Source organism: Aythya fuligula, chromosome 7 (genome assembly GCF_009819795.1).
Source record: "Aythya fuligula isolate bAytFul2 chromosome 7, bAytFul2.pri, whole genome shotgun sequence".
NCBI lineage: Eukaryota > Metazoa > Chordata > Aves > Anseriformes > Anatidae > Aythya > Aythya fuligula.
The window spans coordinates 19,231,931-19,255,055 of NC_045565.1; the positions used below are offsets into that span (position 1 = coordinate 19,231,931).

Genomic DNA, 23,125 nt, shown 5'->3' on the forward strand with positions numbered 1-23,125 from the left:
TGGGATTTTTCGAAGCTGGGGTGGGTGGGGAAGAGAGAAAGAGAGAGAGAAAAGAAAAAGTCAGAGTGTTCCATTTCTGATACATCTGTAAAAACTGGGAATCCAGATCTTTGAGCTGTCACCAAAATGACTTCTAGAAGTTTCCCTCAATCTTAGATAACCATAAGCCCTTCCTGCTTCTCAAGTAGCTTTTACATAATCATCATCAAAAGAAAATCTCAGCAATCATGTCTCCAGTGATCCAATCCATGCTGAAACAAACAATGCTGTCTGTGCTGCATTATCTGTGGGTAGTGGGATGCTTCTCAGAATTAGCTCCAATATGGTCTCTGGAAAAGAGACCACTGCTCCAGAAGTCACACAGGACCAATGTATATTCTGTGCCGCGTAATAGGAGAAGCCAGATACACTCTGGTAAAGAGATTTGTCAATGCAGGAGCTGCAGAAGGCAAATCCTACATACTGTGTCCCTTACGTTTACAACACATTCAAAGAACTAGACCCAAGGGGATCATTTATAATATGGGATGCATTTATCTGATTTCAAAGTGGAATGATTATCTGACTTGGCAGAGGCTGCATAAGTCAGTGGCAGAATCAAGAAGATTCCCTGTATCCTGCCTTATCTTTGCAGGTAGTCTTTCCCTTAAAGTTTAATGTGAAGATGATGAAGTCAACAAAAATTTTGCATACGTAAAGATTGCAGAATTTGGTCTAACTTGGAATCAAATTCTTTACACTAGCTCCACGCAAGGTCTTCTAAAAGTTTGGTGATGCAAACCTTCATGAAGACACTGAAACCTATTCATTTAGATGTTCTGCACCTGAAACTCTTGGACTATGACAACGAATCTCTAGGAGGCAATGAAAGGCTTACCAGAAAATTCGTTTGAGGAAGTATAAGATTTGTCTCTACCAATTCAAAGGGCTAAGTACTTAAGGCTGTAGTGGAACAGCCCTTAGAGAGACAGATTTGTGGGCCCCTAGAATTTTCGTCTTTATAATGACTCTCTGTGCTTCTTACATGCTATAAAAACCATCCCTTTTTGCATTTCAGCATCTCTATTTCCTTTGATCTGTACACATTTCTCATTGATGCTAATAGAGAATGACACTGATGGGGAATATTTTTGCAACAAGGGGAGCATAGAATTCTTGTTCTGGCTAAAGCAAAAGCAATATGACATAAGCAGAGTTTTTAAAAGACTTTACTCAAGGCTGTGCAATTGAACATGATATTAGGCTTTCACTTTTTTTTTTTTTAATTTTCATTGAGATTATGTCCATATTTTACCCAGGTTATTGTATTCTTGTAAAATTATACTGCAATCCACTCTAGCATGTTAACAACAAAAGAAATTCTCTAGCTTATTATAAACATCTTTCAAGAAACCAGAAGCACATGTCCTCTGGAAATAATTTTGCTGGTATTTAGGTTATTACAAAAATTTTCCCAAAACACTGGAATTATTTTGTAATGTTCCCTTATACTCAAGCTTGTTTGCTTAGGCTTTCTAGAATATTCTCCTAGTGTGGTATCTTCTTTTGATTGCAATGGGAAGCTGCAGAAGAAGTCCAGATACTCAGCAATTTGAGTCTGGCTTTCCAAGGGCTATTACCTAGCAACTATGTGCCATCTGTGAAAACAAAAACTAGTGCAGACAACAACTCTAAAATAATTGCAGTTGAAAGGAAAAAATCTCTTACCCTGCAGAAATTTGGCAGGGTGGCGATAACATTTTTTCTTGCCCCAAAGCAGATTGAAAATTTTAAATCTGAGAAATTTTTGTGAATTAAGAAAATCAGGAGACGTGTGCTGAAACCAACAAAATGTTCCATTTTGATGAATTTGAATTCTGTAATTATTACCATTTCATATCTTTGTTGAAACTTTTTTTTTAACTTCAGTTAGTTTAGGTTTCTCACTAAAAGAGAATTTAAAAAGAGAAAAGATTTTTTTTTTCCCTGAGAATAGTAAAACATGACGGTTTAAACAAATGGGTTGTAGAGAGAGGCAAGAGGAACACAAATGGGAAACAGCTCTGGGGAGTGTCCTGCTCAGCTTCTGAATATGCCTTATGGACTGCCTTGGGTTTAGTTTTCTGCCTTTTAAGTACCACTAGGTGAGTTTGGGTCTTGAAAATCCCTTGGACAATATTTGCTGGATTATTTTTCAGCTAAAAGCTAACTCTCATCCATAGATTGTGTGTTTTCTGCAGGCTGCGATATCTTTTCATCAGCACTCTGAGGTAACATGTAAAAGGGAAAAGAGCCACACATGGAAGCAGCTGCCAGCCTCGAGTCCGACAGCAAGGCACTAACACTGAGTCTGCTGGCAGCACACAGGTGCTCAGTCACACTAGGGAAAACAAAGCAGATTTCAGGGTTTGAGAAGGGTTTATTGCTGCTCTGCTCCAAAGACCTTGAACTTTGTCTGGGGTCCCATGGTGGGAAGGCAAGAGTAAATAGCTATTTGTGGCCCCCATCCCTGGATTTATTCCAGAAAGAAAAAGCATCTGGAAACAGATTTACCTCAAGTTCAGTGTGTGTTGATGTGCTTTATTGACCTGCAGGCAGAGTCTGAGTGCTTTAACTGATGAGAGCTTTTCCTAGGAGGGCTGAAGGTTAGCGGATCTCTGGAATAGCCACGTGTTGGGACACAGTGGCTAACACAGGTTTTGTTTTCATGGGCTTTTAAAACTCTACCTCTTCCTTTACTGATGCCTTACCAGTACAAGGAGGCTGACCAAGGCACAACCCTTTTGTGACCGGGGGAAGAGGTGGGCAGTGTGCCTGAGAAGCAGCGTCACGCAAGATTTAAGCTGAGCAGGAGCCACCTGGCACTGCTCCCAGGTACCCTGGGCTCTACCATGTTAAAAGAGCAGAGAACATTTGCCAACAATTGGTGGGAAGGTTCCCAATTCCAGTCCTCATCTGAAAGTGAAGCCATCACAGAGGCATTTGTGTTATTCACACCACCTAACTTTAGAGAGCTGCCTTTCACTCAGGTGCTGAAGTTAGGGGGGTTAGTCACCCTGGGCTCTGCATTGCCAGCAAACGGAGAGCAGATCCCCCCAAAAGGCAACAAGGAGCATCTGGTCAGGCACCTCTCTGACTCACCTCTGCTTATTGACTGCACAGGGAGCCGTGCAAGCCAGCCTCGTTATAGTGCAGCTGAGGTTAGTTGGTATAAAACAGTCTCTGTTACCCCAGATGTCTTGGCCAGGTACTGCTTTGTTACTAAAGCAGAGAAACATCTGCCCATCTATCTGATCTGTCTGGCAAATACCCACAGGCTTGGAGTTTTGGTTTGTTTTTTAACAAAAACTCGTATCCAACAGAAACTGCATCCAAGTTTTTCTTTTCTTTTCTTTCATACAAGCTCTATGCATATATTCATTCCTGCAACTTCAGCTGTTGCTGACTTACACCACTGTGGGGCAGAATCAGGGCCCTGTTTTTGACTTGAAATGTCTCAAAAGCAGTGTGACGGTGTGGTTGTGATTCTGCCAGTAACGGATGTTTTTTTTCCAAAGCACCAGCTCCCAGCAGCATGTGAGAATCAATAGCAGGTTTCGTTTAAGAGCAGGCTAAATTTGTAGACACAGTGACTGCAAGAAAGCTGGAAAACATAATCCACTGTAACCTAATGCTCTAAATGAAAAGGGCCAAGACAACTTACCACTTTAAGAAGTATTACTTTATAAAAAAAAAAAAAAAAAAAAAAAACAGAAAAAAAAAAGTTGTGTAATTTTTATGCCAATTTATAGCTACTGAACCCGGAGTTCTGGCAACATTACGGCAATTATATTGAGAAAGAAGAATATGAAGAAAATGTCATTGAAAATTACTTACCAGGATCAATTTTCTTTGAGGTTTCAAGAGCTTGGGCTTAGGAAAATTATTGGCTATTGGAGCTGTGGAAATAAATATTAAGGAGTCATTTCATATTATTATAATTCACTGTCATTTTTAGCATGTGCATTAGTAGTAAATAAATACATGTAGTTACACTTTTATAAAAGCTTAACTGTATTTCAGATAACTTGCTTTACAATGAAGCATAGGGCTTATGAATCAGAAAAAATCGTAAGATTAAAGAATCTGATATACAAATCACGCTGTTTTGTGCAGAAGCCAGAGACCAAAGACACCTCTTGAGGACTGGTCACTTGTGATCTAATGCATGGAAAACTTTCAGCTCCTTTCCTTCCCCTCTGCCATTGGGTTAGCACTGGTGGCAGTGCTCAGAAAGCACACCCAAGTCTTTGTGTGACCGACCCCAGAGGTAACCCCAAACCCTCTTTGAAAATGAGATCCCCAAAGGGTTGATCTTTATCTGCTTGTCTTGCTTGATCTATGAAGTGCACCCCCATTTTTTAAGAGTGTGATGTGCTGGCTTCCCTCATCAGTTTATCCCCAAAGTGAGAGTTCATCTTGCCTAACTCTGATCCTCAATATGAGTGTGAATGTTGTGGCAGAGGTCCTGCCTTCCTCTCTGTTACAGGGAGCTGAGGCCTCTGTTTTAGACGTGATACCTAAGGCTGTGGGGATGCAGGCCTGGTCCCAGCAGCAGGCACTGGCCATGTTTTCCCCCACAGATGCATTGCCCACAAGCGGGGTGGGTGCAGAGTGCCAAAGCCTGATATCCCATGCACTGCTTTCCCTCCATGGCTGTGCCTGGGGTTTGAAATACTCCTGCCTCTCTGTTTTCATACCTTTTGCTGGGATGGCAGGCGGCTGCTCCACTTTCTCTTTCTTCTTCTTTACCTTCTTGGGCTGCAGAGGGGACATGCTTGTCACGCTGGTTACGGTCTCCCCTGAGCTGCAACGCAGAGACCCATGTGTGAGGGACAGGTGAGGGCAATGCAGGGAAAGATGCTTTGTCCCAGTGAGTTCATGCAAGCAGACACATCACCTTCCACTTGTGAGAGCCGCTGCCCAACAACTTGGATTTTGACCTGGGGCTATGCTAAAAAACCTGTTACAGGGGGCTGAAAATGCTCAGGGTCCTGCATTTCTTCAATCACGCAGCCTAGCTGAGAAACTCAGGAGCCTGATCTTTCCTGACACAGAAAAAGTGAAGTGACCTTAAAGCCGGGTTTACACAGGACTCATTTCATTGCAGCTATTTCTTAAAAACATGCATGATCCTGCTGCTGTCCCCAGTCTGTGCTTGTACCTTTTTGTTGGCTAGGACCAGGGCCATGGGTGGGCTGGAAAAAGATCACACAGGCAGCCCATGGCAAAACAAAATCTTAGGGGCTAATCCTGGCTGAGTGGTCAGCAGGACAGGAGAGTGTGCAGCATGCCTTGAGGTAGCTGGTCCTTCAGATGGCTGACAAAGCTATATCTGAAAAAGGCAGCTTTTTACAGGGGGTGCAGTGTGTAACATGTGCTACAATCTCATAACTCCAGCAATTTGCATGTTCCAGTACATCCATGCTGAGAAAGCAGTGGTAGATGTGAGGGAAGAGTACAACAGTTTATTATAAACAGGGTCCTAAAAGAGGGCTTCTGTATCTGGACTTATTATAGCTCATCATCCTGTAGCAACTGTTTTGTTATGCTTTGATTCATTTTGTTTTACCCTTAGCATGTCCCAAGTCTGAAGCAGTATAACCTGCCCTGAACATTTAGGGGCTCGGATATGCAGTCAGGTTGCAGAGACTTGATCTTGTCATCAAGTCAGCTATGCTGACTGTGCAGGTGCTCCTTGCTTGCAACTAACGTGAAGTAAAAATATATTGGCTTAACTGGGAGCAAAAGGAATCTTATCTTACAGCTGAGGTGGGAGGAGAGCATATAGGGGTCAGTTAAATGATGTGGGGGGAGTAGCAAGCAGTAGTTGTTGGGTGCACCTGACATGGGCTGGCCCTGAGAAGGGCTCAGAGTGGCTGTGGGGATCATTTTGGGGAGCTGCACCATGTAGTGGGACCCAGCTGGGGGCTCTGCGGTAATAACACTGGTGACATTGAATTCTCTGAATTTTAAATCATTTGTCCCAAGATGCTGTTCCTCTCTAGGTTCTTTTGTATAAAGAAGCATTCTCTTTTTATTAATAGAATTAAATATTCAAATTGAGCCAAAGTCTCAATGAAAGTTAAGATGTCTCAGCTATTGCCTACACAAGAATTGCAAAATAGGAGCCATTATCATTTTACACAGCTGTAAATCCAAACAAATGCCACTAGCATTGGTGAAATCACTCTGAATTTACACTTGAGTAGATTAAAAAAAACCTCTGTTTTGCTGATTATGCTAAATTCTGTTCCTTGTATTCAGCTGAAGACATGGGTTTGCAGCCAAACTTTTAAAAAAGTGTTTAAGAGGTAAAATATTTTCATGATTTATAAATAAATCACATCAATTATGTAAACTGAGGGTTGCATTAAAGTGATTTTAAAGTGTGCCTGCACAATTGTGAAACTCTCCCACAACAACCATTTGTTTCTATATTAAAATCATAATGTTAAATCATTTAAAACTACCAGGAAATGAAACTGTCCTGTCTAGCTCCATCACTCAAACACAGCAAACTGCAAAGGATAGAGAAAAGGGAAGGGAGGTGATTTTTTTTTAATGTTTTTGGTCATTAAGACAGATATGTAGCTTAAAGATATTATTGTTCTGATATTGTTACTTAGGTACAAAATATGAAAAGGCTTAGTGTTAGTTCATTGATTTTTTTTTTTTTTTGTACTGCTTTGCCACTGAAAAAGTGAAGCTACAGAACACTGTATTTGTGGCTTATGCTTTTCTTTCAAGTGCCAGACCCATACAGGGTTAACTGATTCTGGGAGATAAAATAACTGTACTTGCTGTCTCTGAACTGAGCTCCTCAAACCAAACAAGGAGGCTCAGAAATGACTCCTTGGCTCTGAAACACTGTCTCTTTGTGAGCTTGTCTTGTTCTGGGTTGAGGAAGAAAGTTACGTTTTTATCTGCAGCTCCTCCTCCAGCCTCCTGGCTCCTATTCTAACAGTGTCACGTTGTGCCTTTCTTGAAGGATCTGATGAGTTTTGAGAGAGCGAGAAAAAGACAAGAGTTTGGGGAAAAGGAAGCCTGTGTAAGGTGTCTGTCAACCAAGGCAATTTTCCCTGGAGGTAGTGGCTGCTCTTTCAGGAGCATACAGTCCCAAGAGCGGGCAAAGTGCTACAATTTGGGCATTACTATCCTTACCAGAGTCAATGATGTGGGACTCTTCCTGTGGTTGTCTAGGTCAGCTATTCCCTCTTGTCAAGGATCTGTGGGTTGAGGTGACAAAAGTGCAAGTCGCTTGGGAGCTGTGTTGGCATTTTCCAAATGGGGTGCTGTGTAAGAAGGTACCTGGGGTGAGCTGGATGCCTGGTTCTGGTTCAGTCTGGCAGAACTTGTTCCTACACCATTAGAGTGGTGGTGTGGGACCAAGGCATTGGGACAGGCAGCTTTGTGAAGTGAGTGCTTTTTTCACCTCAAATTATTTGTCTCCAGAAAAGCAGTCACCAAAGGACTGGAGTGTTCAGGCCAAAACAAACAAATAAAAGACATGAAAAAGAAAAAGTCCTGTTTTCAAAGCTACATCTCCCGTGGGTTTCTGGATCTGAAAACTGACAAAACGATCTAATAATAAGGCAGATAATAAAAAAGAAGATATTTAAAGGAAAGAAACCCACAGAAAAGAAAATTAAGTGGTTTAGAAAACCCATAATGGCTGTACTTTTTATTTAGTTATTTATTTTTAGAAACAGGTTTTGGTTAACTCATTTTCCCCTTTATTTGTTGTTGGTCAAGCAGTGAACCAAAACCCAAACATTTGTTTCATGTTGTTTTACTCAGGCATTTTCTTTTCTACCAAGGCCATTTTGTGAGACCCGGGGCAAATCACTTAGTAATTTGTGCTTCAGTTTCCAATTAAGTAAAAACATCATTATGATGTCAAGACATGAAATATTTTAAGATGCTTAGGTATTACTGCAGTGGGACTGCTGACGGTTCCCAGACACCAGACTATTAACGTAATTTGGAAACTTGATTCTGCTCTGTTTGAAATGTCACTGAGGGAGTTGGAGCTGAGCAAGGCTGAGCCATTTTGACTGGCAAGAATCTCATGCAAATTTGTTCATCACATTGACCTAATGGGCATTTAGGCACCGGGTTTGGGGCCTGAACATTTTGAATTAAGTTCCAAGACAAGCTAACAAATACTTGTTAGGGGCAGGTAAAGGAAGATAGTTTGAAATGCAGCCTTTGTGCCAAGTGCACAAATGAGATCTGGTCCAGCCTTTTAGATTCTGGTTTGATCTGGCAACACTGATGGGGTTTCTTGGGTTTTGCAGTGTAGGTGGATGAAGCTGTCACATACCTCTCATATCCTCTAATACTTCAAATTGTCTCCAAGCTTCTAAATTCTGTCATTGTGTGACCATAGCACTGCTGCCACACTGCTGGCATTCAGCTAGAAGTGACCAGTGCCCGGTGCCAGCTTATGCAATTGCATCTTCTTCCTTTCAGTGGGTTTACCTATTAGCAGTAGCACATCTGGATAATCCAGAATACAAGATTTACTTGCCATTCAGATTTTGTGATGCCTTGAAGCACAAGAATGGAAACAAATGGTTTGCATCAGATGTGGATCATAGCATGTTTAATATCAATTCTGCTTAACTTCAAGTATAGAGATAGTCCTAATGAGTTCAAAGGAATTAATAGTTTGTGTTTTGAGTAGAGGGTAGAAAATAAAAGGTAGTAATTGTGAAACACAGCAGAAAGCATAATACTGGTAACACATTCATAGGTACTTATTTTAAAGCCTTGAAGTCAGTGCACTTCGGACATGCATTTGTAGGATCAGGGTTTTCACTAGCATACCTTACCAGACTAAAATACATTAAGCCACAATTTTTATCCATATAGAGTCATGCACTTCTTTCACTTCCTAAGATTCCATTTTAAAGTGAAGAAATCATGTTGGCTTGTTTCCTCCCTGATATTCAGCTCCCAAGTTTAGCATTTTCAGTGGTATCACTACCATATCACGTATGCCCAGACAGGCATATTCTGTATAGTATAATGAGTCTTTTTATCTGACTGCCATGTTCAATTTTCTCACCAGTTTTGACTCTCATCTTTTCAATGTCTCATTTTTCTCCTATCTTTGTGTTCTCTAACAATCTTGATTTCCTTTGATTTCCTCCCCCACTTTTTTTTTTTCCTTAGTTCTAAGTTTGTCCTAGTAGCTAATAAAGAAGGAAAAAGAAAAAACATTCAGGGAAAAATGAAAACTGCTGAGCTGTCTCTGTAAATTTTTGTTGTGGTGCAATGGCTGGTCAGGGTCACAAAACAAAGATCTTTCAAGAATAACATGAAAGTTTCAGTTTGTACTGACCTCGCCTGAACTCTCTGTAGCTTTATTTTGACTTCGCTTATATCCGAGTGTGGGTTAGAATGAATACAGTGATTATCCCATGAAAATGCACCAAAAAATACACTAGTTTAGGATATTCAGTGCTATATTCAGTGCCAATTCAGTGCTATACTTGGCACTGAATTGGTGCTAAAAAGATACTATGAGAAATAGTATCTGTGATACCAAGCGATACTGGATTTAAACTACAAGGCCAGAAACATGTTTTATGTCACTGAAAACTGGGAAACAGATGTTCTTTTGCATTATGAGGCATCCCTCTTTAATCTTTTTTGTTTGTAAAGTACTTTTGTCATCTTTCCTTTACTGCCATTCCAGCACAGTTTGTATCTCAAAAAGCTCATACACTGGAAATCAGCTTTATACTACCACACAATCAAAAACTTCTGGCAGTCAGTGGTATGTAAAGGGACAGTGATTAATGACTGCAGCAGAAGTAGCGTTTTTCCCATCACTCGGAGTCTTCAGCTAGGATTAGACTGTGGGCCAAAAAAACATGCTTCTGAGCCTCACTCCTGGTTCTGGGTGCAGGAATTATTGGGTAACATTGTGTGCTTTATGTAGTTGGATGGCTTATGTCATTACCAGCTGTAACAGGTGTTGGGAAACCCAACAGGATTCTCCAGAAAGCAATTCAGAGCCTCAAGAAAAGGCTTGTCACTGAAGCAGGACCTACAGCGAGAGAGCACAGGTGGATCTCCCCTGTCATGCATGGCAGATGTTGGCTTTCAAGCACATCCATGAGTCACAGACCTGGGACTCTTTATCTTCATGCAGGCATTTTGGAAAACATTACTCATCTTCAGCATACACAGCAAAACCAAAACAGAACTGGTGCCTTGGGTTATAGTAAAGAGAATTGTAATCTCCTACCTGTTCTGGGGGCATTTCACCAGGTAATGCTTCACTGTTAAAGAAAAGAAAGAAAGAAAATGTGGCTTCACACTGGTACAGTTTATGGATTACAAATGGACACTGCAGGTAGACCTACGCTCCTGGGACTGTGGAGGAGCCAGGTTGTCACACTGGGAGAGCAGCTAATGATCACCATATTTTGTGAATTAAAATGTAGTCAGGTTCAAAGACAGCTACACTTGGGAGAGGGAAATGCATCAAACAGCAAAAATCTGCTGTGGAAGTGCTGGGCAGTTCACATTCCAGTGGTCAGCCCTGGTCAGCCCAGACAAGACATCTTGCTAAGGAGAGGCACAGCAGGCCAGTAATTTTACTTTGAGGACTTTTATTTCCCTTGTGGTGCCTCTGTTTATTTCCAGAAGCCTGAAATAAACCATGCAGCTACAGGAGCTGCTGCTGTTCCTAATGTAGGCTAGCCTGAAGCCTCAGGCATTTAGGGGTTGCCTCCTGGGATCAGACTGGAAGTCCAGTCTGGCCAGTGCCATCTCTGACTGCACAAGTGCGAGCTGTGTAAGTCCTCCCGCTTCATAATGCTGTGAATCAGTAGCCTGAGCAAGGGCAGCTTCCCTCCTGCAGCCTTTCAGGAGCCAGGGTTATTAAGATGCTCTTCTGTGGCTTGGCTCTGCCCAAGCTGTGCCACATGGAGAGATGCAGGCAGGAGGAGAGGCTTTGGCTCTTCTAGTTAAACTAGAGCCAATTTATTTCTCTAAAAGAAAAGAGGGAGCAGCCCCGGGTTGTGGTGTGAAGTGTAATGTAACATAGGTAACCCCCTGCATCTTAATTTTCTCCATTCTTTAAAAGGCTTTGAAAACCAGACAATGGGGCAGTTACAGAATTATGCCCCTCTGTGCAGGAAAACTTTCACATTTGATCTTACCTAAAGTATCCATTATAAGAAAGCTGAATAGCTCCTCACAGGCTGTATTTTGGACTTAAATACATAAGGTGTTAGGGCTGAGGAAGCTGGAGAGGGGATGGTGGGAGAGTGGACAGAGCTGTTGGTGTCTCCATGATTTTCTTCAGGTGTGTTCATGAAGAACCCATGGGTGGGGTGACTAGAAATGGTAATTTTTCTAATGGAGATTTACCCAGTGGGTGAGGTATGGAGATGGTTTTGGTTCTCTTGGGCCCTGAGGGGAACAGGAGAGTCAGGTATCTCTCCTCTCGGAGGGCCTCTGAGGAAGACGATGTGGCAATCACCACACTGAAGGTGGCAGAAGGCTGTGCCTGGAGCTGGCCTGAAGGCTCGGGGTGAAGCTCTTGGAGATTGCCGTGTTGTGCCCTGCTTCCTTCCTCAGTGACTGGCTTCAGGATTTTGCTGAAGGTTCCTTTCATCTGAACACTAGGATCTGCCCACTCCAGCCCAGGATGGAGGTACAGAGTACCACAGATGGAAAGAAGGTAAGATAACACTTTTTAAGGAGAAGTGCTTTATTCTAACAGTCTGAAGGAGAGAGCACTGCTGCTTTAATTCCCTGCTGCTTAACTGAATGCTGAGCTGATTAATGTTGCTTTGGGAGAATGCTCTGACCAGGTGGCCCTGGGCAAAAGGCCTATAGATAGATAAAATCTGTTGAATACCGAGTGCCATCTATTAAGCTTTATTCTGTTATATTTCCATTGAAACCATAAGTTTAATGCTGCCAGTGTTTACTGGATAATGTACAAATCTAAATAAAAAATTGTTTAAGACTTCAATTATTCAGATATTAGAGTAGTGAAGAAAGGGTTTAGCTCAGAATAAATTATTTTTATCTGTTGTATATGCTTATTCTATATTCTTTTTATAATTATCTTGTGTTGGCTTGATGTGAAGAGAGCTCTAACCTGGTCATTCACTTGTGCTACTGTAAATAAACACAAACAGAAGCAAAATCTAGCCCAATGTCTTTTAGAGAAAAAACAGGATAAATCAGTGTGTCTAGTGTTTGTGGCTTCAGGGTGACTCACCATGACCAACACACTTAAGTGTGGGTACTTCCTTGGCACAAAGCATTTGTCATCACTTACCAGGGTAGGAAGAATAACATTGATCCTATTTCTTCCTCTTGGCAAGCACAGTTCTTGGGTTCAGATAGACCTGGAGTTTACTCTACTGAGGGCACTACCAGGAAAACAGAGCCACAGCTTGAAATACTGTTGTGGTCAGACAAGGACTTCTGTACACATCTATGTTTTGGCTTACGTGTCTTCTTCCTTGTGTATCTGAGTCATGCATTCCTTTGTGGTATGTGTGTAGTGCTGAAGAGGCAACAAGTCACGATTCTCTCCTGTCATTCACAGGACGAATCACTAACCAAACTCTTTTTCAGCTTCTGTTCAGAGATGGTCTTTACACTCTCCTCTAGCATGGTGGCTGCTAAACATGCTGGTATTTTAATTCTCACAGTGTGAGGTCTCCAAAAAATACCATTCTTAAACTGAAATGAAAGCAGAGCCTGCACTGGTTACTCCACAGATCTGAAATAGCACTTCTGGTTATAACAGGGCTGCTTTCATGCAGGTTTAGCCTCTTTGAAAAACCCTCTCTGAGGAAGAGAAAGAGAAGGATGAAATGGTAATCCTTGGTCTTGAAAGACTATAGTGAAAATACACATCTGAATGATAAAATGATGCTTTAGGTTCTATGATGCTACAAATGAGAGAGTGCTAATAACACCCACACTTTCCCAAGAATGTAGACAGCTTAGTCAGGAACGGATAAGAAAATGGAACACAAGAAAATTGCTTTGAAGCCCCTTTAAACATGTCTGCAGAAATGTCACTCCTGCAAAATGCTGGCTAGATCTGATCAGAATGCAATTTAATGATGTAGAACTTGGTGGTCTTTGAAGAAAGTCCCAACAACCTGCAATTTATGTTTAAGAAAAGTTGAAGGGTTCTGAAAAAGTACAATGCAAATGTAAAGTGAAATAGCTATTCAAGGGGAACAAAAGGCCTTTATTCTAGTTACTCTGTGGAAGAAAATTCCATTTTTTTCTGGCAGAAATAAAGCAGTCTTTCCTATTTTACTTTATTTTTTAATTTAAAATAAAAACAAGGAAATACTTTTATTTCCTGCATTTTCTCCATTGTCCTTTCCCGCTCTCCCTCTTTGGTAAGGATCTTGCAGCCAGCAAGAATGACATTTCACTCACCTGTGGATCTCCTCTTGTTCAGAAGTGACTGACAGAGAATGACAAGCGTGAAAAGGAGGACACTGATGATTCCTACTGAGCACACAAATACTGCATACACGTACAGATCTGAAAGGCAAGCACAGGTGATGCTCAATGTTGCTGCTGTACGTTTCATGCTTACAAGATAGAAAAATGTTATTTCAACAAGACCTAAATAGAGCGTGACCCAAAAGAATTAGGTAACAGTTCAGAAATAATTAACATTCTTGAAATTTTCATACAATATCCTGCTCAGTTTAAAATTTGGGTAAAGTCTCTATAAGCACTAATAGGTGTATTTATGAGGGCTTGCTTTTGGGAGGGAGGAGAAGGCTGGTTTGTTTTTTTTTGGTTGTTGTTGTTGTAGTGGTGGTTTTTTTGTTTGTTTGTTTGGGTTTGCTTGTGTGTGTTTTTGGTGTGGCTAACAAAACCAAAAGAACTTCAGTTGGATTATTTCCCAGTTCAAACAGCTGTACTAGTTTAAAAATAAAGACATGAAAACAAATTTTAAAAGTGGCAGTAGGGAGAGATGGGGGAGTGCTGAGTGGCTGAGGAAGAAGGAAGGAAGTCTGTGATTGCTGTTTATTTTTTTATTTTATTATATATTTTTTTTGGTGGCAGCATTGGCTTGAATTTTTTATCCATACATTTTCTTTATTTTTCAAACTACAGCCTCAGTCTCCCCTTATAGCTGTCAGTCAAGTCCCATAACACATTCCCACTGGAGGGGCCAGCACTTCTACCACAGGAGATCAAGACAGAGTATTTTGTTCAGAAAGAGAAGTCTTTGATGACTTATTTCTGCTTTTACTAGAACTCTAAAAAGAGCACTTCAGGGATGCTCTACCCATTAATGTCTTGAAATGTCCTTAGGGATGTATATTGGCTTCTTTCCCACTTTACAGAGAGGAAACCAAGCCTCAGAGGTCAAGTGTTCTTGTAGAAAATAGCGTTGCTGGAACCAGACCCCTGACCTACAGTTCTGTGCTTCGTTTACATCTTCCCGTACACAGTACAACAATATAGTGTGTAAATTGTGGTTTGAGCAGCAAGGCTCTCTGCAGAATTGAGCAAGCAGTGCTGCCTGTCAGGCAGTGCAGCACAGTGGCTGCAAATGTCGGGCTGGTGCTTCACTGGTGCCCTGGGTTGGAGTGGGAGCAGGTGGAGGAAATCCCAGCTGCATGCAGGTTCTGGATTTCAGTCTCTTGGAATAGATGTTCCCTAATAAACAGAAAATACTGCTTGCCTTGAAACTCCTGAGAGCTTTAAGCTGCTCCCTCAGTGCAGAGCATGGTTTGTGAGCAGTTTCGAAGGCTGGTGGGAGTGCACAGTGCTTGGTATCTCATGCTCAGCACCCTTCTGGATGATGGTTTGCATTTGCATTGCATGACAAGCCAGGTGCAGGCCACTCTCCCATTGACCATAACAAACATGTAAGAAAGTAGAGCTGAAGACTTCCATTCTCTTTTTGCCAGCACTCGTTGAAGTCTGTGGGATGTCTTCTGAGGCAAGGCCTGAGTTTGTACAGGAACATGCAAAACTGGGCCTGTTGGGGGGCGCTTGAGTTGTACTGTAGAGTTTGGCCAAACTAGCATCTTGTATGCAACCAGTAGCAGTTAGATGTGTCTTACCTTCAAAAAACTTCCAAGCTTCATGGTTTTTCTTGAAAGTGGGATCATCAGAAGTTTTTGATGAAATCACTGGTAAAAAAAAAAAAGAGGACAACAAGAATTGAAAACACACAGCAGAACGTGTTGGGATCACTCAGAGTAAATGTAGTTCTGCCTTACACATTGCATCAAAGTCTTACTTGATCTCACAGGACAGTTATCCTTCAACGAAACACTGCAGTTATAAAATGGCATTACTAAAAATGTCTTCCATCAAATCTCATCTGCTGTGTCATAACAACTGTACAACCTGGTACTAGAATCCAAATGCTCTGACTGCTGGATCACCCGCTGTTTAAAACCCTCTCTGCTCTCCCAGCCAGATTGTTTAAGCATGATGACATATTTTGATGACATCAGATTAGATGATCTCACTCATGTTAATCCATGATTTCTTATGCTAGCTATCATTACAATGGAAAAGAAGTCTGGTGATGTCCTCCTAGTTGCCTCCAAGAGAGGGTCGTGTGGCAAATCATTACAGAAAAGTATCCCACTAGAAAGGAAATTAATTAAGGCCTGTCCTGTAGGGATGTGATGTGTGGGGATAACTCAGTGGATATGGAAATGCTTTCAGGAATAATGAAATCTCCTGTTTAGTTGTGATGGGAAGCTTATCCTGAACATTTTTTTCACAGGTCTACTGATTTGTTGGATGAAAGTATCACACGAATAGATTTTTGGCAAGTATTTTAGAATACATTCCCTGAAAAAAAAGGGCTTTTTTTTTTTTTATTTTTCTGAGGGAAAAAAATATTGCATTTCTTTATCTTGCAACGTTTTACTGTTAGGAAACGGCACAGGCTACTAATACTTAATAGAATTCAGAATCTTTTCTACAGGAAACTCTGATACACAAACTTCTCAACAAGATGTTGTGATCATCTCTCACTTGTTATCCATGCCAGTAGGATTTCAGTTGGACTGGCTGGTTTTCTCTGTTTGTCCTCCTACATATAATCTCTTCTCTTGGATCATAAACCATTTAGAACATGTACTGCTCTTCCTAAACCATGTGCAGTACCTGGAATGGAGGGATTATCCAACCATAAATGATGGAGGTGCTGCATATTGTTTGTAGAAGACTACTCACTTTTTTGAGTTTTCTGATAGGAAGGCAGTAGGAGAACCATCTTTACAATGTCTTTTTCTTTTTTTTTTTTTTCTCTCAAAATGTTTTCTGGTGTGTTCAGCACTATAATGAAGACGATTAACTTGTTTTTAGGCTAATATTGACCAGACAAACCCATGAAAAGACAATATACTTTTCATGAGAAGATGCAGGGAGGGGAAAAAGATCCACCTTAGCTTAGAGTGAGTATATCGAATGGCTGAAGTAGGAGACACTTTTTGACAACATGAGGACATGGATTTACCAGGATTTAACAATATCCTTTCTGTGAATTCTGTTTGCTGTCTTGTATTCATTACACCTAAAGGGGCAAACGGCAGCATTTCAAATTTCAGCTGGGCTTTCTAAAAGACCACAAAGTTGCTGTAGTTGACAAGTGAATTCACAAATGTAGGACTCTCCATCCCCATCAGATGAGGCTCTGATTCTGAAAAATTTATTCAGCCCCTAGAGGAGAAGCTAGATGTATAGCTGATCTTTTAACTGCCATTATTAAACATTAAGGAACTGTAACTGTAACTCTTTTTCTTTTCTTTTTTTTTTTTTTTTGATTTTCCACATCTCCAATATGTCTACCTGTAAAAAATGGTGTTGCAAAAAAATGCATTTGCAGCCTCTTTATGGCCTACACAAATTCACACTAGCAAACTTGCTAGCAAATAAAAAAATATTTAAAAAAAAAAAAAAAGTGTTAGATACTACAAACCCAGGCTTAATCTATCAAGTTCTTTTACTTGAAATAGTGCTATGCTTTGTGGCTGACAAAGGCTACATACTGAACTGCCTCTGTTTTTTTTTTTCTGCTTGCAGTGCCAGTTAGATTTTGAAGGTGCAGGATGACTCTTCCTTCCGCATTTCCCCTGCAATTTTCTGTCTTACGCAGTGACCTCCTCTTCCTGTGCTAACAAAAAAATTCCTATTTCTGCATCCACCTAATGTGCAAGCTTGTAAGAAATTTATCTGGTGCTTCAGCATAAAGAGACCACTTTGAATTTGTGCATAATTGCAGACACATTAACTGGAACAAAATGTTAGAAAAGACAGCAACTGTGATGCATTTGAGCACTGCTACCTTACTTGATAAAGCACAAACAGTACGGTTTAAGTATCCATGTGCTTCAGGCAATTTGTATTGCTCCTTTTCTTTTTTCCAGGATCTAACTGCAATAAAACCAAATCCCTTTGCAATAAAAAGTGTAACTGATCATAATATAAAATACAAAATGTGTTTGGAAGAAAATTTCCTTGAAAAGCCCAAGTGTTACCACTGGGGAAACTGAAGACTTTATCACCACTGAAAATTGTTGCCTTCCCTCCCATGTGTAGCAAGGCCTGTCCAATCACAGTGTTTTATCTGGTGCTAGCTAAGGCAATTATTTCCCAGTAAAGGGGCTTTTAGCACTAAAACAGTGGCTATGACATTTAAAGATATGTGACTTTTCAAGTGTCTCCTTAGTATCTTAGCCCCTGCCCTTAGAAGGGGGGTTGGAACCAGATGATCTTTAAGGTCCATTCCAACCCAAGCTGTTCTTTCTATGGTTCTGTGATTCCACGATCTTTTAACCTGGATTTGGAATTAGAATAGATATTCCTTCTGGGGGTGTCTGCCTGAGATCCCCATGGAGTGTTGTCAGTGTGTGTACTCTACAGGTGGCCTTCCCTCCTTCCTTATCTCAAGTTTTCTGCCTTGCTTTGGGTTACACTGGAAGCAGAGAAAAGCAGTACAGATGGCCAGACAGTTTGAGAAGGATGAATTCATGAGCTGCAAATCCTCACCGTGATTATGTATTTATAAGTAGTACTAAAAATCAGAAAAATAAGAGCTAATTTAGAATTTAAGGAACAGACTGATAATTTCCCATTTTTCTTCTTTGCAATAACTAAATTAATCTGAACCCCAGATTTTGGCTAGGAAGAGCAATGAGGCATTTCTGTGTTATAGTTATCAATAACCTGTGCAACAATGAAACATGCAGAGTGACGTTTGTGAGAAGGTTTTTGACAGGTGGTCCATCAATATTTTATATTGCTTTTTCTTCTGTTGCCATTTATCTGCAATATGTTGTTCCCCTAACATACAAACACTCCAGATAAATCCATATGTTTTCAGTACAGGCATTTAGGAAATTCTATCCTTCACTGAATGTGGTAACACTCTAAACTACTGACTTATGAAATTACACTATCATGGGAAAATCCTAAAAATGATCCTGCATCTGATTTTCCTCTCTTTTTTTCCTTCCTTTTCCTGAAGTACTTGTTCTGCACTTCTTGTGTTTATGTTCTGGTTTATTTTGCAAGTTCTTTGTGCAAGAAATGCACTAGTTGTTATCCTTCAGTGTGCCACTCTTGAAGATAGCTACTGGTCTGCTGTGGATGATCTTAGGCAATGGGGCAGCATAGTTCCCTCAGCTGAAACGATATTCTTCTCCTTCACTTCTCTCTGCATCAGACCTGGTTCTCTCTAGCTTTCCTCCCTCGAGTAATCCTCAGTATTTTTTCCCCAAAGCACTGGAAAACATGAAGAGAGGATGTCAGTGTTTGACGCAGGTTTGAAGGAGTCTCTGAAGCTCTCTGATGTGAGGGACAGCCTGGGATGGGGATGAAGGTGTAGCCTAAGACTCTGGGATTGTGTGCTGACCTCCTCGCTCTACCTGTAGGTCTGCAAGCTCTGCCCATCCCTTTCAAGCACCAGAGGAAGCCTCCCTGTTGTTACACTCAGCCTCTCCTCCTCTTCCCCTTCAGCACAGCATATGAACCACCATGTTTTTGTAGGCTGAGACTCAAGCCCTGGCTTCTGTCCCCTGCATCATTCGCCAGCTTTGCCCCTTCCCAGAGGTGGCTGAGGCAGCTGGGGTGATCAGGCCTCCTTCTTCCAAGTTCCTTTTAGCCAAATCTGGAGGGGTGAAGGAGGAAGAGAGAGGGAGAGGAGGAGGAGTCCCAGTTCCTAGCCAAGAGCAGGAACAACAGGGAAGAATAATTGCTGAGCGTGAAGCAAGCTAGTGCCTGAAGCCTGCAGGGCTAAATCACGCATACCATAAAGTTTCATTTCAGCACAGATCCCTGTGTGGTTGTGCGACTAACCACTGTGCCTTGGCTCCAGCCACCCAACATGGGGTCAGTGCTTGTAAAATTTAATGATCTCCAGAGATGCAAGATGGCTGAGTTCAAGGCATGTTGGGCCCCGGTAATTTTACTCCTCCCCATTTAAAAGCAACAGAGTGAAAGCAACAACAAAAAACAAACATGCAACTGTTCTTTGAACTGTGAAGCTAATGAATTCTGTGTCCTGTATCCTAATGTGTTCTCTCTCGACAATAACCTTAGTGCTGGCCACCTCCTCCTGTGGCATATCCAGGAGCCCCAGTCATTGACTGTGATGTGGAAGGTCACTGGGCACAGGGCAGAGCAAGAACAAGAGTTACCAGCTTTGAGCTTGGAGCTTTTCTTCAGAGAGGGACAAATTTTACATAACCAGTAAGACCAAAGATTTTCTTACGGTTGTTTGAAATTGACCCATGGCCTTTGTTACCAAAACAACCAGAGATTCAGCTTTGGATTGTTAGTGTCTTTCATCATTGCTAGTAATAATCAGCTAATTGTATTATATTAATGCCATAATTTCTCAAGGCAGATTTAAACATTGCTGGTCAAAGTGAAATTGCTGTTTATCTCATTATATTGTTTTTCCACCTTTGCTCTTGTAGTGACACCTGAGAGCTTTCCAGAGGAGATCATGCACTCAAAGATTATTTTTTACTGTTACATTTGTCCCCCGGTGTGTGTATAATCCAAAAGTGATACAGAAACCTGAGTGATGCTAATGAAGATGGCACTAAGGGAATGTGCTTTGAATTAAGTCTACAGAAACATGTTTGAACCTATCTGGAAAAAGCTTGTAGTCAGTGGAGTCCTCTTAGTGCAAAATTGGTTTTAGAAAAGAGCTAGGGACATTTTCCCCAAAACAAAAATTAGATAAATGGGATTGGGATTTCCCAGCTACGGGAATAACCTTTGCAATCTAAACACAACAGTAAATTTAGCATCAACAGCAATGGCAGAAACTTCATGAAGTACAATTTCCTCTTGCAAGTTTTTATGTGATTGCTAGATAAACCTCTTGAATTTCCAGACCTATGGACCAAGCAGTCCCCCTTGATTTTTGGCATTGTCTTCAGAGTTGGCTCTGTGGGAAATCAACTTTTCTGTATGTAAAACCACATGCGGGGGGCTTGTTTGTCAGCTAGCCCTGACAGCACAAATGCTGAGCTCAGCCAGCTCTTCAAAGGAGTCTGTTCTCTAAGTCCAGTTTCACCATGCTTTGGGTGTGGTGGTGTTAGGTTTGAGCTGAGCCACCCCAAAGAGAAGGCCTGTTTTCCAGTTGAGATGTTCAAAACCTCACTTGTTGCTGGTCATTTCTTTATCTAAAAGGCTGGTTGCTGCTTTTCTAGCTCTGCTTTCTGGCTACAAATTATATAAACAAAAGTGCAGGAGTGATACTAGAAATGCAGCTTGTAAACTGCTTCTGGGTTAGAACTAAAATAAATGAAAACACCAAGAGAGAGGCAAAACACAGATCTAAAATATCTTCTATTTCTGGCTAACCCACTTCATATTCTTTAGAAAATAAGTTAATTTCTCTCTCTTTATGTCTCTTTGTATTTAAATAATAATGACATTTCTTTGTTCCCACTAGCAAAGTTGTAGAGACCCATAGCTGAATGTAACAGAACCTTAATTGCTGTTATTCTGGTGAAAGGCGAAGGAAATAGACCATCTTCTACAAATATACTAATCTTGCTTGTTTACATTTTATTATGGGCTGAATAATGTTTAAATTGTAATGTGTAAGTAAAGAAGCAGGGTATCAGATTTTCTTCTCATACCCACAGATAACACTTAAAAAAATAACCTAACTTCAAATGTCTTATGGATGAACTTGACAGAAAGATCATAGGACAAGAAAAATGATAGAACTGAAATCAGTGATTTCTCACCTCGAATTTCAGTAGCTGCTGTACCATTTGACCATGCTGTCCACTTATTCCTGTGTTTGCCAATTTCCTGCACTTTGCATATATAGTGTCCTTGGTCTGTTTGCTGGAGGCTTAGGATAAGGAATTTGTACAGAGTTCCATGTTTCTCCTTAAGAAGACGAAGTCTTTGCTTGTGGAAATTATGAGTATAATTTCCGTAATACTGGACAGACCCAAACTTAGTCATTTTGATCATCAGATACTCCTGGGTAGGTGATGCAGCAAAGACCCACCGCACAGCCAGCAAATTGTCTGTCTTTCTCTTTTGAGAAATGTGGCAGTAAAGGGTAGCATTGTCTCCCTCGGAGTATCTCACTGTTGGTCCTGGAGAGACTGTCACGTTTAAAGCCTCACAAATATCTGCAAAGGAAAGAAAAGATGGTGAGAATCCTCCCTGCCAGCACAACAGCACCATAATCTGTCCCAGCATACAGATCCACAGCAGGTAAACCAACAGCGTGAGTTCTGTGTGCAGCAACTCAGTGAGCTTCTTGAACCTGACATATTCTGTCCCTCCATGAAAGTTAAGGATGGCATTCAGTCAATCTGCTCCAGTATTCTTGTGTTCTCTAATACATAAGATAGGACTGAGGTAGACACTTTTCTGTCACAGACCCAACATCACATAATCGTTCATCACCCTGAACAAGCTTTGTCTAGAACTGGCTTGGAGTAAGAGCCCAGAATATCTTTTGGAAAGCTATTCCATGACCAGCTGACTTGCATCTTCCAGTGACTCGCATCCGTCTTACAACTTCCAAGCTAACTTTTTTCAATAACCAGCTTATGCCCATTTGCTCCTGTGCCAACTTTACCCTTTAAATTTAAATGGCATTTACTTCCTGACTCCACATAGAAAGCAATTATCTGGCCTCTCAAATCAGCACTTTGTTGAACTAAAGAAGCCAAGCTTTGTTAGTTTCCACTGGTAAAGTAGTATTTCCACTTCCCTATTCACTTTGGTAATCCTTCTGTGCATTGCTTCCTCCTTACATTTTTGTTTTGATTGTAATGCTGTTATTTTTATTATGGGTGCCTGGAATTATAGACACGCTCTGAGAAGCAGCTCTCCAATGTCCTGTGAAATAGTCAATGTATGTTCCAGGTTTGATTAGAAATACTTTGTGTATCCAGAATTCCATTGTCCTTTTTCATCACACTTTCATATGGGATTATATATCAGTTTATATTTAGATACACTTGAGTGTTTTCCCTCCTTTGTCATTTGTGGTTCAGTTCCTAGTTCATCAGAGAAATTCTTACTAATCCCCAAGTGCATGACTTAGCTTTACTAAGTTCTGCTCCACTTTTGTTACTTGGTCCTCAGTTTTTCCACATGCTACCACAATCGTATGCTGACTTGATAAAGTCACATAATGTCAAAGTGTATGCTTCTGTTTCTTTCTTTTGGACATAATCTGTGCAAACCTTACGTGCTACTGTTCCCTAGATGAGTCACTAAAGGGCTACTGACCTCCCTACATGCCTGTAACTCCTCAGATAAGAGTAACTCCTCACTTTACCATTCCCTGTGTCCTCTGTTTTAAGTAATATTCTCCTTGTCATAATCAAATGATCATCTGGATTAAATCTGTCAGATCAGTCCTCCTGACTACAAATTCAATTTAATATGACATTACTTGCATGACAAAGTGTGATATGCGGTTATATTGGGGCAAATGGTTATTTCTTTTTTCCATTCATTTCTGACTCTTTTTTTTCCTGTTCTTCATCATGAACCTAGTTTAGACTAGTTGTCTCTCTGCTTTATTTCTAACAATAGTCAGTGTAGGTGAAGGTTGAAAGAA

At 40.9% G+C, this 23,125-nt stretch overlaps 1 protein-coding gene across 2 annotated transcripts in view; it reads right to left on the reverse strand.

Annotated features, from left to right (window-relative positions):
• VSTM4 (V-set and transmembrane domain containing 4) overlaps positions 1-23,125 on the reverse strand; it is a 46,608-nt gene that overhangs the window by 19,566 nt on the left and 3,917 nt on the right. For both annotated transcript variants that reach the window (XM_032191039.1, XM_032191038.1), the window contains exons 2-7: positions 21,279-21,677; positions 15,111-15,179; positions 13,459-13,566; positions 10,280-10,313; positions 4,719-4,825; positions 3,856-3,917 (exon numbers count right to left, since the gene is read on the reverse strand). In XM_032191039.1, the coding sequence (XP_032046930.1) occupies positions 3,856-3,917; positions 4,719-4,825; positions 10,280-10,313; positions 13,459-13,566; positions 15,111-15,179; positions 21,279-21,677 (779 nt within the window). The remainder of the gene's footprint in view (positions 1-3,855; positions 3,918-4,718; positions 4,826-10,279; positions 10,314-13,458; positions 13,567-15,110; positions 15,180-21,278; positions 21,678-23,125) is intronic.